Source organism: Haemaphysalis longicornis, unplaced genomic scaffold (genome assembly GCF_048455015.1).
Source record: "Haemaphysalis longicornis isolate Haplotype H1 unplaced genomic scaffold, Haemaphysalis longicornis Haplotype H1 scaffold_9, whole genome shotgun sequence".
NCBI classification, from domain to species: Eukaryota; Metazoa; Arthropoda; class Arachnida; order Ixodida; family Ixodidae; genus Haemaphysalis; species Haemaphysalis longicornis.
This window is the reverse complement of record NW_027526460.1, coordinates 60590094-60608684: the sequence shown is the minus strand read 5'-3', so window position 1 is coordinate 60608684 and position 18591 is coordinate 60590094. Positions and strand designations below refer to the sequence as shown.

At 47.7% G+C, this 18591-nt stretch overlaps 1 protein-coding gene across 1 annotated transcript in view; it reads left to right on the top strand.

Annotated features, from left to right (window-relative positions):
* The window catches only part of LOC144151656 (uncharacterized), a 28864-nt gene extending 15042 nt beyond the window's left edge, over nt 1-13822 (top strand). The window contains exon 7 of the mRNA XM_077682770.1: nt 13667-13822. Within this exon, the coding sequence (XP_077538896.1) occupies nt 13667-13682 (16 nt within the window). The 3' untranslated portion in view covers nt 13683-13822. The remainder of the gene's footprint in view (nt 1-13666) is intronic.
* Nucleotides 13823-18591: the final 4769 nt, after the last annotated feature.

Below are 18591 nucleotides of genomic sequence, written 5' to 3'. Positions count from 1 at the left end.
TGTGCTGGACGCTTCTGCAGTGCCGGCGTTTTTCGCTCGCTCGCCGCTCCAATTGGAGATTGGAGCTTCTGCTCTCAAGCAACGAACGATTAGATTGTTGGCGGCGGAGGCGCTGGGATTATGTTGGCTCATCGGGCAGCCGGCCGCGACATAACTTCTAGTGATTCCAGGCACTCTATTTTTACTTTTTTTTTATTACAAGGGATGCGAAATCTCGCTGGGGACACGAAAAGCGCACTGAGTAAGCCGCACGGTCGCTGCGCAGGTGGCGGCCACAGCCGCGAAGTGGCGCAGGTAGCTCAAGCAATAGCTGTTACTGCTGCAGGAAACGGGACTCAAGTCCCAAACAAGGCAGCACATATGAGAAAGGAGTTAATGATGTGATGGCGGGGTTACATTAAAAATCGTCAGCTGCACCACTTACTAGAGTGGCAATTGAATATCCGCCGCAGTGTTAAGCCGAACACATCTGTAGGCGGACCTGTTGGCAGACTGGCCTGCTGCTCCCAGTGCGCATATCCCCACCCACTGTCTCGAGTGTCGCGCGTCGTTCTGTACCCGCAGCAGCAATTGGCACTCACAGCGTCTGTGTCACGTCCCCGGTCGCTTTTTAATTAAGCGGCTGATGAGATCAGTACGTAGGGGCATTCGCAGAAACTGCCGGCCTGCGGATTCGACAGTGCTGCGGTAGCTCTGCTCTGTGATATCCGTCCGACAGTCACGTGAACAGCTTTGTTTATACAAAATCTTCCACTTCGCGGCACCCGCCGAAACCTAAACTGCAACTGGCCGCATTAAAAATGTCTCTAATTAAATAACCGTTGCACGCTGAAGGAAATGAGGTTTCCACAGGTGATAAGCAGGTCATTAGCTACTTATCGCAACAAAAAAGACCAAGATGCAAAATTTTTGTGTCAGTGCCCCTTTTTAAAGCAAGTGGTTGGCCCGCTGCCGACTGTTTTCCTTTGTACATCAAGCAGCGTCAAATGGAGGTTAAGAAATGAAGGTCGGGACAAAATGGCGTAAAAGGTGGGTGAACCACCAGTTTATCCTCACCAGCATACCTTGGCAAAGTTGGCACGGCTCACTCGAACTCACTCACAAATTTTTTTTTTCAAATCGCCACTCACTCAAACTCACAGTGAGCGCAAAACTCAGAACTCACTCAGACTCAAAACTCAAAATGTACTCAGTACTCAAAATGTACTCAGTACTCAAAAATGTACTCAGTACTCAAAAATGGACTCAGTACTCAAAAATGTACTCGGTACTCGAAAATGTACTCAAAACTCAAAATGGACTCAAACTCAAAATGTACTCAGTACTCAAGCTCAGTCGGGCTCTAACTCACTCAAGCTCAAACTCACCATGCTACACTAGCCTCGCGTTCACTCAAACTCTAACTCGCACGCGAGTTTGAGTCCAAATGAGTGAGTGAGTGGACTCATGAGTGAGCCCGCCGACCTCTGCCTACCAGCATCCGTCATATGAAGCGGAGCGCATGCACCTCACCTTTGAATCGTCGAGGTTTTCAATGCATTGTTTCTATGGGGAGTTTGCCGGCACCGTGGTGATCCATTGTACGAAGTGGGTTGCCGGAAAACCGGGGGACGTAACATCAGGGTTCCACTGTACCTGAAAATGACCCCAGCTATTCACTGGTGAGATTTGGTTCAGAGAACGGGTAGCTCTTTATTCTGCCAAAGCTTATTTCGGCAAGTTCCTCGCGTGTCTAGCGAGTGGACGTGGCATTTTCAGCCAGTTTGCAGCAATTTCGGTTTCGTCTTTGCGTTGCAAAATTCATATTTGACACTATTGAGCAGTTATCCAACTTCAAGCCAATTTGCTGTGGTGCCTTCATTGCCCGCAACTGTTCCTCGAACAAAGCATGCTGCTCGTGGTTTCACTTCACCTGTGCCCTACTCCTGCAATAACAGTTCCGGCTGAAAGTCTAAACAGCGCCAAGTCGTCGGATATCAGTTCACACTTGGGGAACGCTTCAAATCAATCTCGCACACTGCTAGCTGTTTGCCGGCCAATTTCGTTTCTGTACAAAGGTATTTGCTAAGCTCTAGTGTGTTAGAACTATCAATTCGGGCAAAGTCTCCAGCAAGTTTTTTTTTTTTTTTTTTTTTTTTTTTTTTTTTTTTAACGGGCATTAGAGGTGGTGCTGCAATGCAGGAGGTTCGTAGTGCTGAACTCTTTTTTTGTTGTGCCAAACTACTCGTTAAAAGTTTCCTGGGCATGATTCTAGTGCATCGTTACCTCATTAGGGCTACAATAGCAAATCAGGAGATATCAAACTGCAAGTGAAAGTTCTGACACATAAGTGATTATAAACGGAGAGTGAACGTCAATAAGCATCTACGACCAAGTTTCGTTTTTTAACTCCAAGTGGACTCCTTCGCATCGTGCGCTTGCCAGTGATTGTGAAGGTGTTTTTACATCACATGGGTGCAGTGGCGGTCCCAAGGGGGGGGCGAAGGGGGCGGTCGCCCCCCCCCAAAGAGGTCCTCAGTTTCTTATTTTTAGTTTTCTTAAGCATTCCACTTGCGCAAAATAAAATCCCAGCGGGTTGCACCGCATACGCGCACACGCCTCCATGGTTATCACCACCTCCGCAGAATTGGCACAAGGAGGGGAGCGATTCTTAATTTGCCTGCCCCCCCCCCCCCCTCCCCTTCCCCCCCCCCCCCCAAAAAAAATCGCCCCCCCCCCAAAACCGATCTCTGGGACCGCTACTGCATGGGTGCTAGTTGGAGCCTCTAATAATTTCGGGCTACCAGATTTCTTCCAGAGAAACCATCCGAAACTGTGCATCCTGAAACTGAGGTTGGGCTTCACCGCATAGCACCGGTACCACACGTGCTAACTCAATTTCTTTTTTTGTTCTCAGACGTGTTTTTGAAATGTTTACCGACAAAGTACTTATTCTGAATTTTTTCTACTATCCAGGATTTGTTAATACAACTTCCTTTTTGTCATTTTCTTGAACATCTGGGCAAACATTTTATTCTTGATCATTTTTTTGTGACCGTTATTTATGGAAACATTTTAAGGGGGGACGCGGCTTTCAACTTCGGAAAAATGACCAAAACATCGTTTTTTTGAAACCCACATATTCGGCTTCTATGTTTCCTATTCTATGCGTCTGCAAAGTTTTTAGGCTGAAAAGCGTCGCAAAGTGGCATAAAAAAATACTTTTGTCAGGCGCGGTGACAAACTATCAGCGCAAAAGGGCGAAAAAAACGGCAATTTTCGGAGCGCTCTATCTCCGCACCGGTGCCACCGGGCGCGGCCATTTTGATATGGTTAGATCGGCCGAGCGATCATCTTTCCGGTTCTGCTCGTCTCTTTTATCTTCGTTCATTCACAAACGCACAAACGGCAGAAAAGAAACGACGCACAAACAAAGCTAGAAATAGATGCTGAAGCGCTATTGGTCCTCGGTCGGGGCGCAGAACAACGACCCTCTTGATTGGATGTCACGGGCGCAATGCAAGATGGCGGCCGCCTGAGCTGCGTAGCGAGCGGTTTGAGTTCATTTTCGCCGCTTCGCTCGGCCGAGTTTCTGTTCAATCTATGGCATTCAACACGGACGTTATCGCGGTGGAAATGCCGGAGATAACGAGCCAGATTACGGGAAGTTGTGTGGCTCGAAAGGAGGAGGTCATCGAACGCTTCGTGGTGCGCGTGACTCTACCGTCGCCAGACCCCGGAGGGTGACGCGGTGTGCGCGCTTGCGATAGCGGTTCGTGAAGTGAACTTTTGGTCGGGTTTGCGATGTTTACACGCTTAGTTATTGCTGTGTTTTGACTGTGCGCTCGCTAGCCTTGAGAAAGAAACGGTCGACGTGTCAAACGCTGCGGCGCGCACGGCATAGCTGACGCGCATTGGAGCAGCACATGACTGGGCAACCGGTTACGATTGAACGCCAGTAGTTGTAATTAATGCCTGCGACGTTAGATTTAATCTTAAAAGCGACCTGACCAGCCATATCAGCTATAATCAAAGTTCGATATGTCGCGGTAAGCGTGCGCTGCGATGCGCGCGAGCCATATCGCCTTTCTTGCGCAACGTTTCCCGTGCATTTGTAATTTTCATGCAAACAGGTTTGAGTTAGTAATATAGGAATAAAAATATGTTCTCTGCATTAAAAATGTACGTTTGTCGCACAATTTAACAGTGATTTTTTAGTGAAATTATTTATTCCATTGCTTAGGGCATACTGGCTTTGCTGCGAGAAATATTGGATGCCTTGAATGTCAAAAGTAGTAAAAAAATATGCTCTTGCATTGAAGTTGGGAGTTGGGAGTTATGCAGAATACTCTACCAAGCTTCAAAGTAGCTCATTTTCATCCTTGTGGTATGCAAACTTTTGGCAATGAACACCTGCACGTATGAGTGCTAAGTTGATGTGCCAGGCAAAATGATAAAACATAAAAAAAAAGCCAAAAATGTTCAAATTTAAGTAAAAAAAATGCTTAACTTGTTGCCATGGTTACAACACTGCAAAAGGAGGCTGTTCAGTGCGATACAGCCAACCAGCTAACCTACTTTGCATTGAAAGCCCATTGAAACCCATCTCCCCCTTCATTTGGTCTGCAAAGTGGGGTATGTACTCTTCACAGAGGAGCTGAAAATGATGTTTTCTGCAAAGAGAAAGGCTGTAAAAGGCACTCCAATTTCAAGGCAAGGCATTCCAGAAGCCCCATGTTCAAAAGGACATGAAAGGCTACAACCGTGACGACTTTTGATAAGTGAAACCTATGTTGCAACTTTGGAAGCCGTTTTCTCAAAACAGTTTTTTTTGCCACCTGTGTCGCTTGTACCAGGGATTTCTTTGTGACCGCTGGGTCTATTTTGATTCCGTTTCTTGCATTACATTCCTTGATGAACAGTTCAGGTCGTGACACTCTTGGTTTTCCAGATTTGTTTTTTGTGATTTTTTTATTCAAATAATCGTTCACAGTCAACATGCCTATTGCACATTAACCTCTAAAAAAATGAAAACTAAAAAACATTGCGTTGTAAAAAAAAAATTCTAAAACTGTCACGACCTCGTCCATTCATTTGGGAATGCAAAGCACTTCGAACAAATTTTCTATCATGTTTTATAAGCCGCTCAAGCTCGGTACAAGCGGAACAGAAAGAAAATTTAATACATAAAAAAGTTTTCAAAATATTAGTTTGAAATTTTTATGGTGTTATCACGGAAGCATTTCCAGTTGCTGCGCCAATTTTCATCAAAATCCATAAAGAAATAAAAAAGTTGATTTTGAAAGCCACGTCCCCCCTTAAGAACTGGTGTTGGTGGAAAAAGCATTGAATCAATCGGCTGCATTTTATGTCACTCCAATACGTGCCAAACCAATGTGTTTAGCACCAACCTCTGAAAAGTGGTCAATTTCACACAGTACCAAAAGAACTAAAGCAGGTGGTATAGCTTACGTAGCTGAGTTTGCTAGTGGTATATGGATGAGAAAGTATGAGAGCGCAAGTGAGGTGGCACTGGCTGTTCTTGGCTGTTCTTGTACTTCGTCATCATCTGCAGATGCCGAAAACTTGACAAGTCTGCCTCATTTTGCTGAATGTCGAAATTGAACTGGAAAAGCTTTGGAATTTTCGACCATGTAACAGATGAATCTGCCAACTTTCTAAAAATAGTAATAAAATCGGTGTGCGCATTATACAAAGGCCAATTTTGTAACATTTTCAGGTAAATTTAAAAAAAGAAAAGGCAGCGTATCTGCTCCTTTCGTTGCAAATGTTGAATGATGATTGTCAACCGGCACCCCTGGCAAGTAAATGCCTTCCTTCTCTTTCCCACTCACCTCTCGTGCTGTTCCTCTCCCATCTCGTTCCTCCCTCGCATTATATTCGGGCTTAAACATGGCGGTAGCTTTTATTCTCGCCTTTCTTTCTTCAAATACCTTTGGCATTGGCATGCACCTCGTACTATTATGCCTGGAACGTGAGCCGCAAACCCGCTGCTCTAACCTAAGTTTTTTGTTGACGAGAGCTCATGGCTATCAGTGTCAACTTCGGCGCTGGCTTCTCCCGAGATCACCGTTGGCTACATTGGTAGTGGTCGCATGATCAGGCAGTCTAGTTCGGAGGCGAGAGCTAACGTGCACGCGGTGCAGCATTGGCTCCTCATTGTGCTTTGTTTCGTTCGTACAGTGTAGACCGCTTATAACGTATGTCGCGGGAGCGGCAAAAATCCGCACTATAAGCGGTACCGCACTATAACCAAAACACGCGCGAATTCAACCACATCGCCACCTATCTCTCAAGTCAACCTATATTTATCATCAATCAAACGCACAGCACTTAAAAACGAAGGCACGGTCTATATTTTGTGTTATTTTTAACATCAGCCGCTGCTGCAGGGCAAAAGCGCAGTCTCACAAACGGCGAGCGCGGCTTTAACTTCCGTTGTGTTTGTTTTGAGACCATGGCTGCGTTTTTAGCGTCTATGAACAGATGCCGCAAGACGTGATAAGACGCCAGCGGGATTTTTTTTTTTTACCCCACCTTGTGTTTACGATGCCAAAGGCGGCTGCTTATCAGCGCAACGTACTGGTGGTGGAAATCTTCGGCTTCGCGCGGCTCGAATGTTCGGAAAGGGAAAGAGCGGTGGCTTATCAGCAACAACGTTCTAAAGCGTGAACCGCGTGGTAGATTTGGTATCGCGAAAACGTGCAGTGCACGCCAGCGCGGATACAACTGGCGTGATGTGGGCGCGCGGTAAAAGGCGGCAACATGGCGTCGGCACTGGCCGTGAAGCGGTGCAGGCAGTTCCAGTAAGTTCCAGCGACCGCTTCTAACCGCTCGCTGAAATGCCGCATGGGGCGCAAGCGAAGATGCTCATGCAAGAAAGGAGCTAATAATGTGGGCGAAAAGTGGAATATAAACTGCCATCCACGCTGCTTGTGAAAGTGCCCATCAAAAAATACCGCGGTGGTAAGCCTAAACATCTCTGGCGCGGCTAGCCGGCTCGGAGCGCTTCGAATCTCCCGCCATTAGGTACGCGTCTCCCCATTGGTGCAAGTCGTCAGGCTCCTCCCACTGCCCCATGCGAAGAAGTCACCGCGAGCGCGAAATCATCAACACGAGCACGAAAAAAAAAAAAAAAAACACGCGCAACGCTGATGTGCACGATTCGTGCGCGAAAACGGGCCATGCGGTTCACGATTAAGGGGGGACGCGGGTCTTAGAATGGTCAAAAATGGCCAAAATATCGATTTTGAGAAAATCCAATTTTTGGAATTATTGTACCTTCAAGCACCTGCCTTCAAAATATCAACGCGAAATTCCACCGGGAAATACTCTAAAATCATGTTTTGAAACGCCTCGAGGGCCACAAAATGCCCCGAATTGGGCAAAAGTTGCTTCAAATTCCCGCGCGCCCCGCAGGCGAAGCAGCCGACCGATCGCCGCCATCTTGGTCTTGTTTTGAAGCTTGTTTCTATGTGCGCATTTTGCGATATCTCAAAATGGCGTCGCTTGAGTAGAACGACCGCCCTTGCCAGTTTTCCGAATGCACCTTCTCGGCCGCCGATTGGCTAGAGCGGGCGCGCGCGGTTTGAGTTCGCCGTGCGACCCCTCCCATTGGTCGGCGCGACTGCTGTCATGGCGGTCGCCATCATGGCGTCTGCTACGCTCGTCTGACGGAGTCCGCTCTTCTGGCGCAGCGCTCGCTTAGAGCAGTTTTTTTTTACAGTTTCCTCTAATTCTTCCATCGCGTACTTTCGTGAATGATGCCAGGAGACGTACGTTTGAAGAAGACGACCCGTCATGCACACGGGAAGCGAAAGCGTCGTCCGCCTATCCCAAGGTCGCGTGGTGCGACTTCGGGCCGCTCGACTCCGCCGGATGAGAATCGTTCGCCGCCTCGTATTGCCTCGCCTGCCCCATCGCCTGACCAACCACCTCCGGAATCCATACCTAGTCCAAGCACGTCCTGCCGGCTTGACACGATGTATTACACGGCGGAGGAGATCGCCGCGCGTACGGAACAAGCGGACGAGGTCAAGCGCGGAATGGAGACCAAGTCAGCAACGCAGCGGAAATTCGACCTCCTTGAAGTGGATTTGGCGCACTCAGAGGAAGAATCCGGCACAGATTTTGTCTTAGTGGATTTTGCAATGCTGAAGGACCTTTTTGCGCACGTCAGGTGCGGCAAGTGCGGGCTGGCGGCGCCGGATTTGAGGAAGCCTGGCCGGCAGTACGGCCTCGCCGTGAAGCTCGAGGTGACGTGCTCGGTTTGTGAACACCGTGTAGAACGTTTTTCCTCGCGAACGACCGAAGGATCTGGCAATATCACTCTTTTTGAAGTGAATATGAGGGCTTTGAAAAGTATTCAAAGCATCGGGAAGGGGGTGACTGCTCTGTCAGATTTTTGTGCTGGTATGAACTTGTCCCACAGAGGCCTGCACCACAAGACATTCATTTCAAGCGCACTTGAGGAAAGTGGTTCAGGCTTGCGAGGACACTGCAGCAGCCTCTGAAGCTGATAGTGTGCGTGCCATCAAGGACTTGTACTCGGACTTTGGTCAGCCGCCAAACAACGTGGATGTGATGTTTGATGGCACGTGGATGACAAGGGGATGGTTGTCACACATTGGAGTGGGCTGCATCATTGAAGTGTACACCGGCTTGGTGATTGATCATGTAGTCCTCTCTAACTTTTGCTTAAGTTGCGCCATCGGACCCAAAGCTTCAGATGAGGGCTACGAAGATTGGCTGGCAGACCATGAGTGTCAGCGAAACATTCACTGTGGTGCAGGACGCATGGAGGTAGAGGCAGCCCTGATAATGTTCAAGCGCTCGCTCTCCAAGAATGGGCTGCGGTACACAACCGTGATGTCCGATGGAGATAGCCGCACCATGCACGGCTTGAAGGAAAAAGGCGTCTATGGGTTTATCCCCATAGGCCAAGAAAGTTTGCCTTTCGGCTACATTTATTTTCCCCAAAAGACCCTTTTGAGGCCAACAACATGATGCATTTGCGGAAAACACACTGCGCAGTGTCCCACCACTGTATCCTCTCAAACTTCCAGCATAAAAACCGCGAATGAAATAGCCTCACCAAAGAACAAAAAAAAGGGGGGGCACCTAAAGCAAGTTTCACCCTCACACTTTTGCCGTACACAATATTCTGGGTACCACAGTGCACTGTAATAGATGATGGCACTTCACGAAGGACTGTTGCAGTTTTCACGACGCCAGCAAGACGCCACCAGATTTCACAACGCTAACAAAATGCCAACCGATTCGAAGTCGATAAATTTTGCTAAATTCCTGATGGGGTCCGTTACTTGGCCTTTTGTATCTCCAGTTCTAGTTGGCATTTTTGGAATCCAAAGACAGATTTGAAAATGGGAAGAACATGTCTTTGTTACTGGGAAATTTTGAAGCTACACTACTGACGGTTCATCTCATAACACATGGCCAAACTTCAAATGCAGTTTTCTCAGTTTCATATTTTTGGTCACTTCCCTCAGCCTTACGCAGCTTTTTGGAAACTTCTTTTTGCTTCATAAGGTCAATCTTGGTACCATTTTTTTCAGTACAGCCTGAGGCAGCCGATGACATTCTTAGTTTTTCTGTTTAGGCTACGCATAAATAATGACTTGCAGTTATTTTGATGAGCCAAAATATCCAATACTGCCATTTTTTGTACTTGACATATTTTTTTAGGATGCCGTGACTTTAGAGAAAAACGAAGAATGTCATCGGGTATGGGAACTCTCTGGCTATCCATTCATGTAATTAAAAGCGACAAAATGCAATGCGAAAGTTCATTAAAGCTGCGTAAGAAATTACCTAATTGTGGTTTAGACTTTGTATGATAACTTTTGAACTAACAGCACCAGCTCAAATATAATTGCATATTTGAAATCTACAGAGAAAAGCACATCCGTGTGCAAAGTTTCATAAGTTTCTACCCATAAATAAAAAAGTTAGTTTTAAGACCCTCGTCCCCCCTTAATAAAATCAACTTGCCAAACGCGGATGGGGAGACTGTCGCTATCTTCCGAGATGCATCAAGCAAGGTCAGTTGTGGTTATCAGGTACGCACGAACTAAAGGGTGCCTATTTTTTTTCTCTGGGTGTCTACGTTAGAGGAGGGCAAGGGGTGCACGCTGCGTCAGATGGCCGATTTCACCCTTTCTTGTTTCTTTTGCTACCCTAAAACGATGCCTCAGCTGGGCCAGTCGATCAGCAGACCCGCCGAAAAACCGCACTATAAACGGTATTGTGCTTCGGCCAACCGCATCTTAAGCGGTATGCTTATGCATTGAGTTCTATGGGAGGCAAACCGGTGGTCGCAAAAACCCGCGTTATATCCGGTCCCGCACTATAAGCGGTTACGTTATAAATGGTCTACACTGTACTTGCTTCTGCCTTCTGAGCCGCTGCAATGAACGGACGAAATTAGTACACCACCGCATTTAAGAAACGGACGGTCTTGCTGTCTGAAGAGCAGGGAAATTCAAGTGCGTCACGGCATCTCGGACTAAGTGAGTCAGCCATTCGAGGTTGGAGGAAGTGTCCATCTCACCTTTCAAGCCACACTGACTCAAAAAGCGTCCCATGGACCCAAGGATGGCCGCTACCGTAAACTCGAGAATAACCTGGCAGAATTCGTCTGCGGACGTCGCGACCAGTTTTTGCCTGAAACCGCTCAGCTTGTGCAACTCAGAGCCAGACGGAGCTTGCAAGTGAGGCCGTTGGGCCTCGTGACATCTTCACGTTGTAGTTGTAAAATATATTTTTTTCATTTTCAGAAGCGCCAAAAGTGCCTCCTTCGCATTCGAGGTCGCATTATTTACTTGCAAATACAGTAGTGAGTGCATTTGCCAGAATGGGGTGGAGTGCATTCGGCAGACATTCTCAGATAATGAAGGGCAGCCTACCATTGTCCTTGACGAAGGAAGTGTATGACAGCTGCATCTTACCGGTACTCACCTTTGGGGCAGAAACTTGGAGGCTCACTATGACGGTTCAACTTAAATTGAGGACCACTCAGCGAACAATGGGACGGAAGATGATAGGTGTAACATTATGGGACAAGAAGAGGGCGGAGTGGGTCAGGGAACAAACGCGTATTAAGGAAATATTAGCAGAAATTAAGAAGAAATGGACGTGGGCAGGGCATGTAATGCGAAGACAATATTAAGGGTAACAGAGTGGATCCCTAGATAATGAAACTGGGCAGATTAGATCAAGTTTGCGGACGTAAATTAGTAGCATTAAGCACGGGACCGGGATAATTGGAGATCCATGGGAGAGGCCTTTGCCCTGCAGTGGGCATAGATAGGCTGGTGTATGACGGTAGTAAGTTCAAGAAGGCGGGCCACTCAGTACTCCCACTCCTGCGCCAAATGCGCCAATTTGCGCCAAATGAGGTATCCTGCGCCATCCTGATAAAAAAAAAAAACACGATTTTGCAAGCAAATGCGCCAAAAGTGTGCCAAAATTTGTGTCGCGCAAATCGCGTGCAGCCTGTTACAAGCACTACTTCACAGTGGTCTCTGGACATGTGTAACTAATTCGGCTTGATACCTTGAACTCCCTAGCACCCGTCATCGTGTTTGCCGCTGTGAGTTTGGTTGGTGCCGTCACTGTACCGCCGATACAGTGTTTTCATCTAGCAACTCATTGCAGCGCTGGCGTACCGCGGTTCAAAACTTTCCTTCTTGCTGTAGGTTCCAATGGTTCCTGCTATGAACAATAGGTAGTTTTAGGTGGCGTTTATTGCCGGCTCTCTCCGCCCCGAGAGCCAGCGGGGGTGCCGTTTCGCGGCATGCATGACGCGCTCGGCTGCAACCTCCCGCTTCGATTGTTGGGCTCGCGGAGTGGACCATCGCAAGTGAAGCGGGCTGTGAAAAATGGCCAGTCTCTCTAAAGCATGAACCTCGTGGAGCGTTATCTGCTTGCGAAAACGCGCCGCGCACGCCACAGGCGCGCTACCGCTGCCGCGTAACCACCCGCACGCTGCGCACGGTGCGGCAACATGGCGGCGGCTTCGGCCGCGAAGTGGTGTGGGGAGCTCGGGCGACCACTTTTAAGCGCTCTCTAAAATACCGCTCAATGCAAACATGAAGTTGCTTGTGTGGTAAATGAGCTTATAATGTGGGCGAAATCGTCACTATAAAACATCATACGCGTCGCCAGTGAAAGCGTCCATGCAATACCTGCCGGGGTGGTAAGCCTAAACACCTCCAGCGGAGCCAGCCGGCCGTGACCGGGCTGTCTCAGCGCTTCAAAAGCGCCGCCATGAGGTGCACGCCTCCCCATTGACGCAAGTCACCAGGCTCCTCCCACTGACGCGCGCGACGCGTGTCATTTTCTGAGCGAGGCAGAAGCCGCCGCGTGCGTGGAATCGTCGACGTGGCCGTGAAAAAATCGCACGCCATTATTCTTCAAAAGGCCATTATTCTTCAGCTGTGCCGTCCATTTGTGATCGCACGTGTGAAAAGCATCTTGAACCACATTCCATGGCAACCTCTACATCAATTACTGGACGATACTGGTCAATTTTTAGTGTTGAGAGTTGCTTTGGACATATCTAGCAGTTGATGCTTAGTTGCTCCAAGGTGCTCCAAAACTGGCGTTTAGGTGCTCCAAATTGCTCTAAAATTAATAATTTGCTGATACAAAAATTGCTCCAAATCACCGTTCATCAGTGGCACCACTGGCCACTGGATGTTCCGACAGTACCAGCAAGCAGCGACTTCTGTGTCCACCTTCGGCTATGTCGTACCACCTGACATGTACCCCTTCAAGGGGATTGATTCGCATTACTCTGGAACAGTCTTTGCCGCGCCGTTCTATTAGTTTCTGACCATCGAAGTACAGTTTGATGCTTGACAATATTGTAAATCCACCTTTAGTGAAGCTACACAAGTATTTTGTACTGCAGGCCTGCTCTGATATTGATTTTTTTTTAGCTCCTGGCATAATATATTTTGTGCGACTAAGGGCTCCAGATCAGGGTTATCCTCCAAAACCAAGCCCCTTTTGTTCGGAAAATGGAATGTTTTGGTTGAAGTCTTGGGCACCTTTCAGATTAAGTTGTTGTGAAAGCGTAGGAAGGACCTGCAGTGCTTACTGGAAAGTGACAATGCAGTGTGTGAAAACATCAGTAATTTTGGTGTGCGTGCAAAAAGAGTAAAAGTAGCAGGAGTGGTGCACTCCTGAAATGCGAGTTGGGAAAAACCACGTCTGACAGTGGTGGTTGGCGGATTCGAATTCTAACGATGTCCGAAATCAAGCCCCTGAATAACTGCACTTTAGTGCGGCTTTACGAATACACAAGGAGCAGAAATAAGACTAAATGAGCACTGGACAGAATTTGGACTGTATCATCGGGGCTTTTCGATACCTATGTCGTGTTTTGTGTTGATCCCCCCCCACTCTTCTCCCCCTTTTTTTTCTAGCAAGGTCTGGTTCCTAAAAGTTAGAAACAATGTTCGCACTTTGCTGCTATTATTTGATTCGAACTCGAATGGAATGTTGTATTACCATCGGTATTCAAAAGTTTTGACTATTTGGACTTCTCTAGTAATTACTGTTCACTGCATTTGTAGTGAAGGCTTCAGTGAATGATGCCATGTGTAATTGCGTGTCCTTCGTGTCTTTTTTTTTTTCCCAGGACGACTGATGATTGAAGAGCTGTGTGGAAAAGTTGTACCTGAGCCCATCTGAGTGCATCATCCAAGCGCTGGGAGTGCAATTTTGTTTTCTTTCTTTTTTTTTAATCGTCAGCTGCAACACCTTACTTCCATGGCAGCATTCTGCTACTGCGAGTCATCGTGCGTCGGAGCAGGTCTCCATAGACTGCTGTGCTCCAGTAAATTGAAAAGGAGGGAATGTGCTGTGCTGTGCAGTGAAAGCTGCATTTTGTGAAGTTGTTACTGGGTAGGACTTGGTGTTGCTACTGTAAAGCCTTTTCACATTTTCTTTTTTGGCCCAAGTGTTCCAAGGAGCAAAAAGATGCAGCTCGATGGCGTACCAAAAAAGGGGGGGGGGGGGGGGGGGGCGAGTTTTTTTGTTCATTTGCACGTTGCATTGTAACTTCTCTTTTTCTTTGTGTGCTTGGAAATAAAGTTTTGCTTGGCTTGCTCTCTCATATCTGGAAGACATCACCTTAATTGCGCATAGCATTTAGTTCCATACGTAAAGTGCGCCTTGCTGTAAAAACTCATTGCTGTGCTTCGTTGTTATGTTTGCAAGCTGGATATGTTCATATGTCTACGTATTTATTAAAATAAATAGAATCCTGGAATTCTGTTGTTCCATGCTTTTTATTACGTTCCGCTACAAGGATTAAACAGCGGCCCCTGTTGAATGAAGTGTGGTATTGGCATGTTTTGTTTCTTGTATTACGTCGTGCTGTTTCTAATAGGCAAGCTATGTCAGTGGGGAAAATAGGTTTTGCATATTGACGGTGCCAAGGGATGGTGTTTGAGAGGACGGAGGTGTTTGACACTTTCCCTTTGCTGCATATGGCAGTAAAAGTTTGTCCATCCATTCGTTCCTTATTCCTTAGTGGAATATTTCCCTCCCTTGTCCAAGTGTATACAGCTGTACACTGACTGTGTCAGATATATGGTCGGCAACTATTAGATTTGAAGTATTTTACGAGAGTGATCTAGGTCTCCGAAACGAAATTGCAAAAAAAAGAAAAGGCTTGCAAGCCAACTTACATGCATGACAAGGGAGTATTCATAATTGAAAGCTTTTCCCTTTCGGAAAATCTTGAAAACTATCCGAGTGCTTCTGGCTCATTGCAGTTTTTTCAGTTTATTTAGAAGAATGCGAAAAATTTGACAGGTAATACAGGCGGTGAAAGCTTACTTTGTGCGCGTTTTAATGTTTAGGACGTTGCGCAACCAAGCCCCACAGCCATGGAAACGATCCCATTAAAATTATGGGTAGCAAATTTTGACCTAGAATTACACAAACTTCAGAGTCCTGGAAAACATTTTTTGCTTTATGCAAGATATTACTTTCCTGCAGTGGTTTTGTTGGCCTCCTTAAAGGCCAGAATTTTGAGCAAGAAAGCTAGGTCTTACGAATGAACACTAGGTAACCCACACCGTGGCCTCGGCGATTTGCTGCCGGCGGCGCGCCGTTGCGCGCCGCCGGCAGCAAATCGCGGAGGCCACGCCCACACTGATGGGCCTTGCTAATTGGATAATAGATGGAGGGCAGCCTGCGTTTTTTCTAGGGCAAGAACACTGTACAGCCTCCCAAAATTTTGATAATATAGCGGCAACGACGACTTACCGGCATGTCAGCGCCTTATCACTTTTCACCGGCAAAATAGGCGAGGGTGCGCGCACGCGCATGGAACTATCTGTTGTGGGAGTGTCGTCTGCTCCGCTGTTCCACGGCCGGACTGGAGGAGCGGCGAACGCGCCAGTGCGCGCCCGCCACTCCTCCAGCCCGGCCGTGGCTGTTCGTCTCAGGGCAACACACCCCCTGTTTTTCTTATCTTGCTAGGCCGTTTCGCTGCCGCCAAAGGTAGCTAAGCAGCGTGGGACACAACTTTTTATTTTTATCAGATTTGTTATTTATCGTATTATATCGCGTAGCGGCCTAAGAGCATTCCGCCCATGAAATCAGTACTGTTCTGCTTTTATCTTTTCAGTGGCATTCCTCACGCAGTGCGGGGCGAGTGATCCGAAAGAAGAATCAAACACATTTGATATGCGTGTGCACTTCAAATAACCACGGTAAAGTCATTCAGATGCTGTGGCAGGGGGTGTACCCCTCTCAAGGAAACAGCGTAGCAGACAACACTTATACAGCAGACAGCCCTGTGCGCGTGCGCGTACTCTCGCCCATTTCGCTGCTGAACACCGTGATAAGGCGCTGGCATGCCGATCGGCCGTCGCTCCCGCTATATTATTAAACATTTGGGAGGCTGTACGTGTACGTCACTGTGCGAATAAATAGCTCTTTATGCTGAGGTTACTATAGCTCCAGCAGTTGCATAACATCTGCGGAAGTCGTTTATACAGACTTGCAGATAGTGTGTGGAGGAATCCACCCCTGCACCTGGAGCACATGGCAAGACTTAGGCCTAAACACGCGTGCGGAATTAGTGTCATCAGCCGACGAATTGGCCCTCCTAATTATCACCTGCTGTTTCCCCCAGCACTCTCCTGTCCTATTGCGGAATGTCTAAGCACAAGTTCCTCTTCCACGCAAAAATCTTCCTTCGGGGGCCACGACAGAAAAAGATCGAAAAGCCAGCACCTTCTTCCCATTTGTCATGAAATATTAAATTCAACACCCGTAAAACATTAAAGGGGTCATGCAGACAAAACACGTTTGTTTTTTTTGGTAGCTAACGATTCACTGAGAAAAGAATCAATTTAGGTTGAAATTTCGATTCTCCCGCCAAGTCGCTTGTTTGCGTGACGTCTGCAGTGAAGGCATAAACGGCGCACTTCCAGTGCGTCATTCGGCTCTGCCGCGGCCGGGCTGGAGGAGCGGCGGGCGCGCGAGAGTGCGCGCTCGCCGCTCGGCCGCTCCTCCAGTCCGGCCGTGGCGTGGCCGTGACCACCGTGGCTCTGCCACGGCCGGACTGGAGCAGCGGCGAGCGCGCAAGTGCGCGCCCGCCGCTCCTCCAGCCCGGCTGTGGCTCTGCGGCCTTGCTTGCCGTCAGTTCTCCCAGATGGCGCTACGATACTCAGCCACGACCGTTGGCCACCCTTGTATTGTTTTTGACCGTATTTACACCTGGCTGGTTTTTTTTGCTTCGGTAGAAAGTAACCGTTTTGTGAAACATGGGGTATGCTCGACAAGCAGGGTCACGTAAGACAATTCCAAAGCGGCGGGCTGTTGTGCAGCTAAAACAAGCATAGTGCGCTCAGTACCAACAGCAGTGCACATCGGTACTTCTATGTTTACGTGTATTTTCGTAACTTTCGTTGTTTACCGCACCATTCTTACTGCTGTAAAATTACATTTAGGCTCAGAAAGCTTGTTCGGCAAGCTTATACGCCTCGAGATTCGCGATCGCTGCGCCGCCTGCCGCCGCTTCTCCGCGGCGTTTGCGGGATTAGCGCTGCGTGGCTGATAGGTGGTCATGCAGTGTTTTGGTTCTCTTTCGCTTCTCTTTGCCTTTCCGCGCACTAAATAACTTGTTATGGTGACGTCTGTAAGCTAACTGAACGTTTAGGGCGCTTAAAAAAACAGCTGCGTCTTGGTAGAGCGCTCGAACGCCAACAAGAGCTACCCGGGGAGGCGGTTCTGCGCGCTTCTTGGCCGCTCTTGCGGTCGTCGGCGACGGCAGCAGCATATCACCGCTGTCGCCTTCGAACACGTCAGCACAAGTGAATTCTATTTATCGTCACCTCGTTTAGACCTGACATTGGCACTGTAAGAGGTTGGTTCGTTTTGCAGCGCAAACAACAAATGCGGCTTTGCTTCGAATATGTACGTCGTAGAAAAATATATTTCGGGGATGTGATAACCCAATAGCTGACAAAAACTTGTGCCTTTTATGGGAATATAAGCCACGCGAAAATGTTAAGTACACTCAAAGGCTGTGCATTGTCAGATATGTGCCCATATAGTAAGGACCAAGGTATATGTTAATGAAACCACGGGAAAATGAATGGTCTGAAAGTCAGGAATAAATAGAATAGTCGTACGGGAATAAAAAAAAAACCGAGAGCAGCTTCTGAAATGCTAAAGACGTTTGTTTGAGCAAGGTAGTATTCACCAGACCAACTAGACGCGAAATGCACTGATATTTCGCTAGACATGGGGGGGGGGGGGGGTGAGGAGGAGGGCGCTCAACTATCGTTTGTTTGCAAATGCGGAGCGAAATCAACAAATGAACGTTTTAGTAATCACACACACAAGCTGCGTGTTCACTTTTCGTTTGTTTTTCGCCTTCAACGATCGGCTGATCACTCGGCGGACGCATTTTTCGAAGAATACAGGGTAGGCAGTTCACAAGAAATACGAGGTGTCGTTGAAAGAGTTGATTGATTGATTGCAGGGTTTAACACGCCGACGCAACGGAGACGATGAGGCACGCCGTAGTGGAGGGCTCCGGATTAATTTTGACCACCTGATCCTTAACGTGCGCCGAAATCTCGTACACACGGGCTCGTTTGAAGAGTTTCGTATATGATAAGGGCAATAAGGGTCTCTGATTTCGGTTTATGCTAGATTCTGCAGTCTCCCTGTGTCATACGACGATGTTTCGAAGAAGCGTTTGGTCGCGGTCGCGGATTACTCCATAAGCCTATCTTCGCGCTTCTCGTGGAGGATAAATGTAACAGATGAATCTTTGCGAGCGCTCACCTCGGGACAAGACGACCCAGCATTAAATTTGTCGTTGTGTGCTGACTCCAGAGTGTAATTTTGCATTATCCATCGTACTTTTTTGGTACAATGTTTGCGAAATTTATGCCGCATTGGCTTGTTCAGGGTACTGAGCAATATCTGATATGTGATATTGGCAGGCGTAACTTGCGTGCTGTCAGGTATGAGTGCTCCGCTAGATTTTGTAGTGCACGAAGTCGATTTACATCATAGTGTGTATGGCCGCAA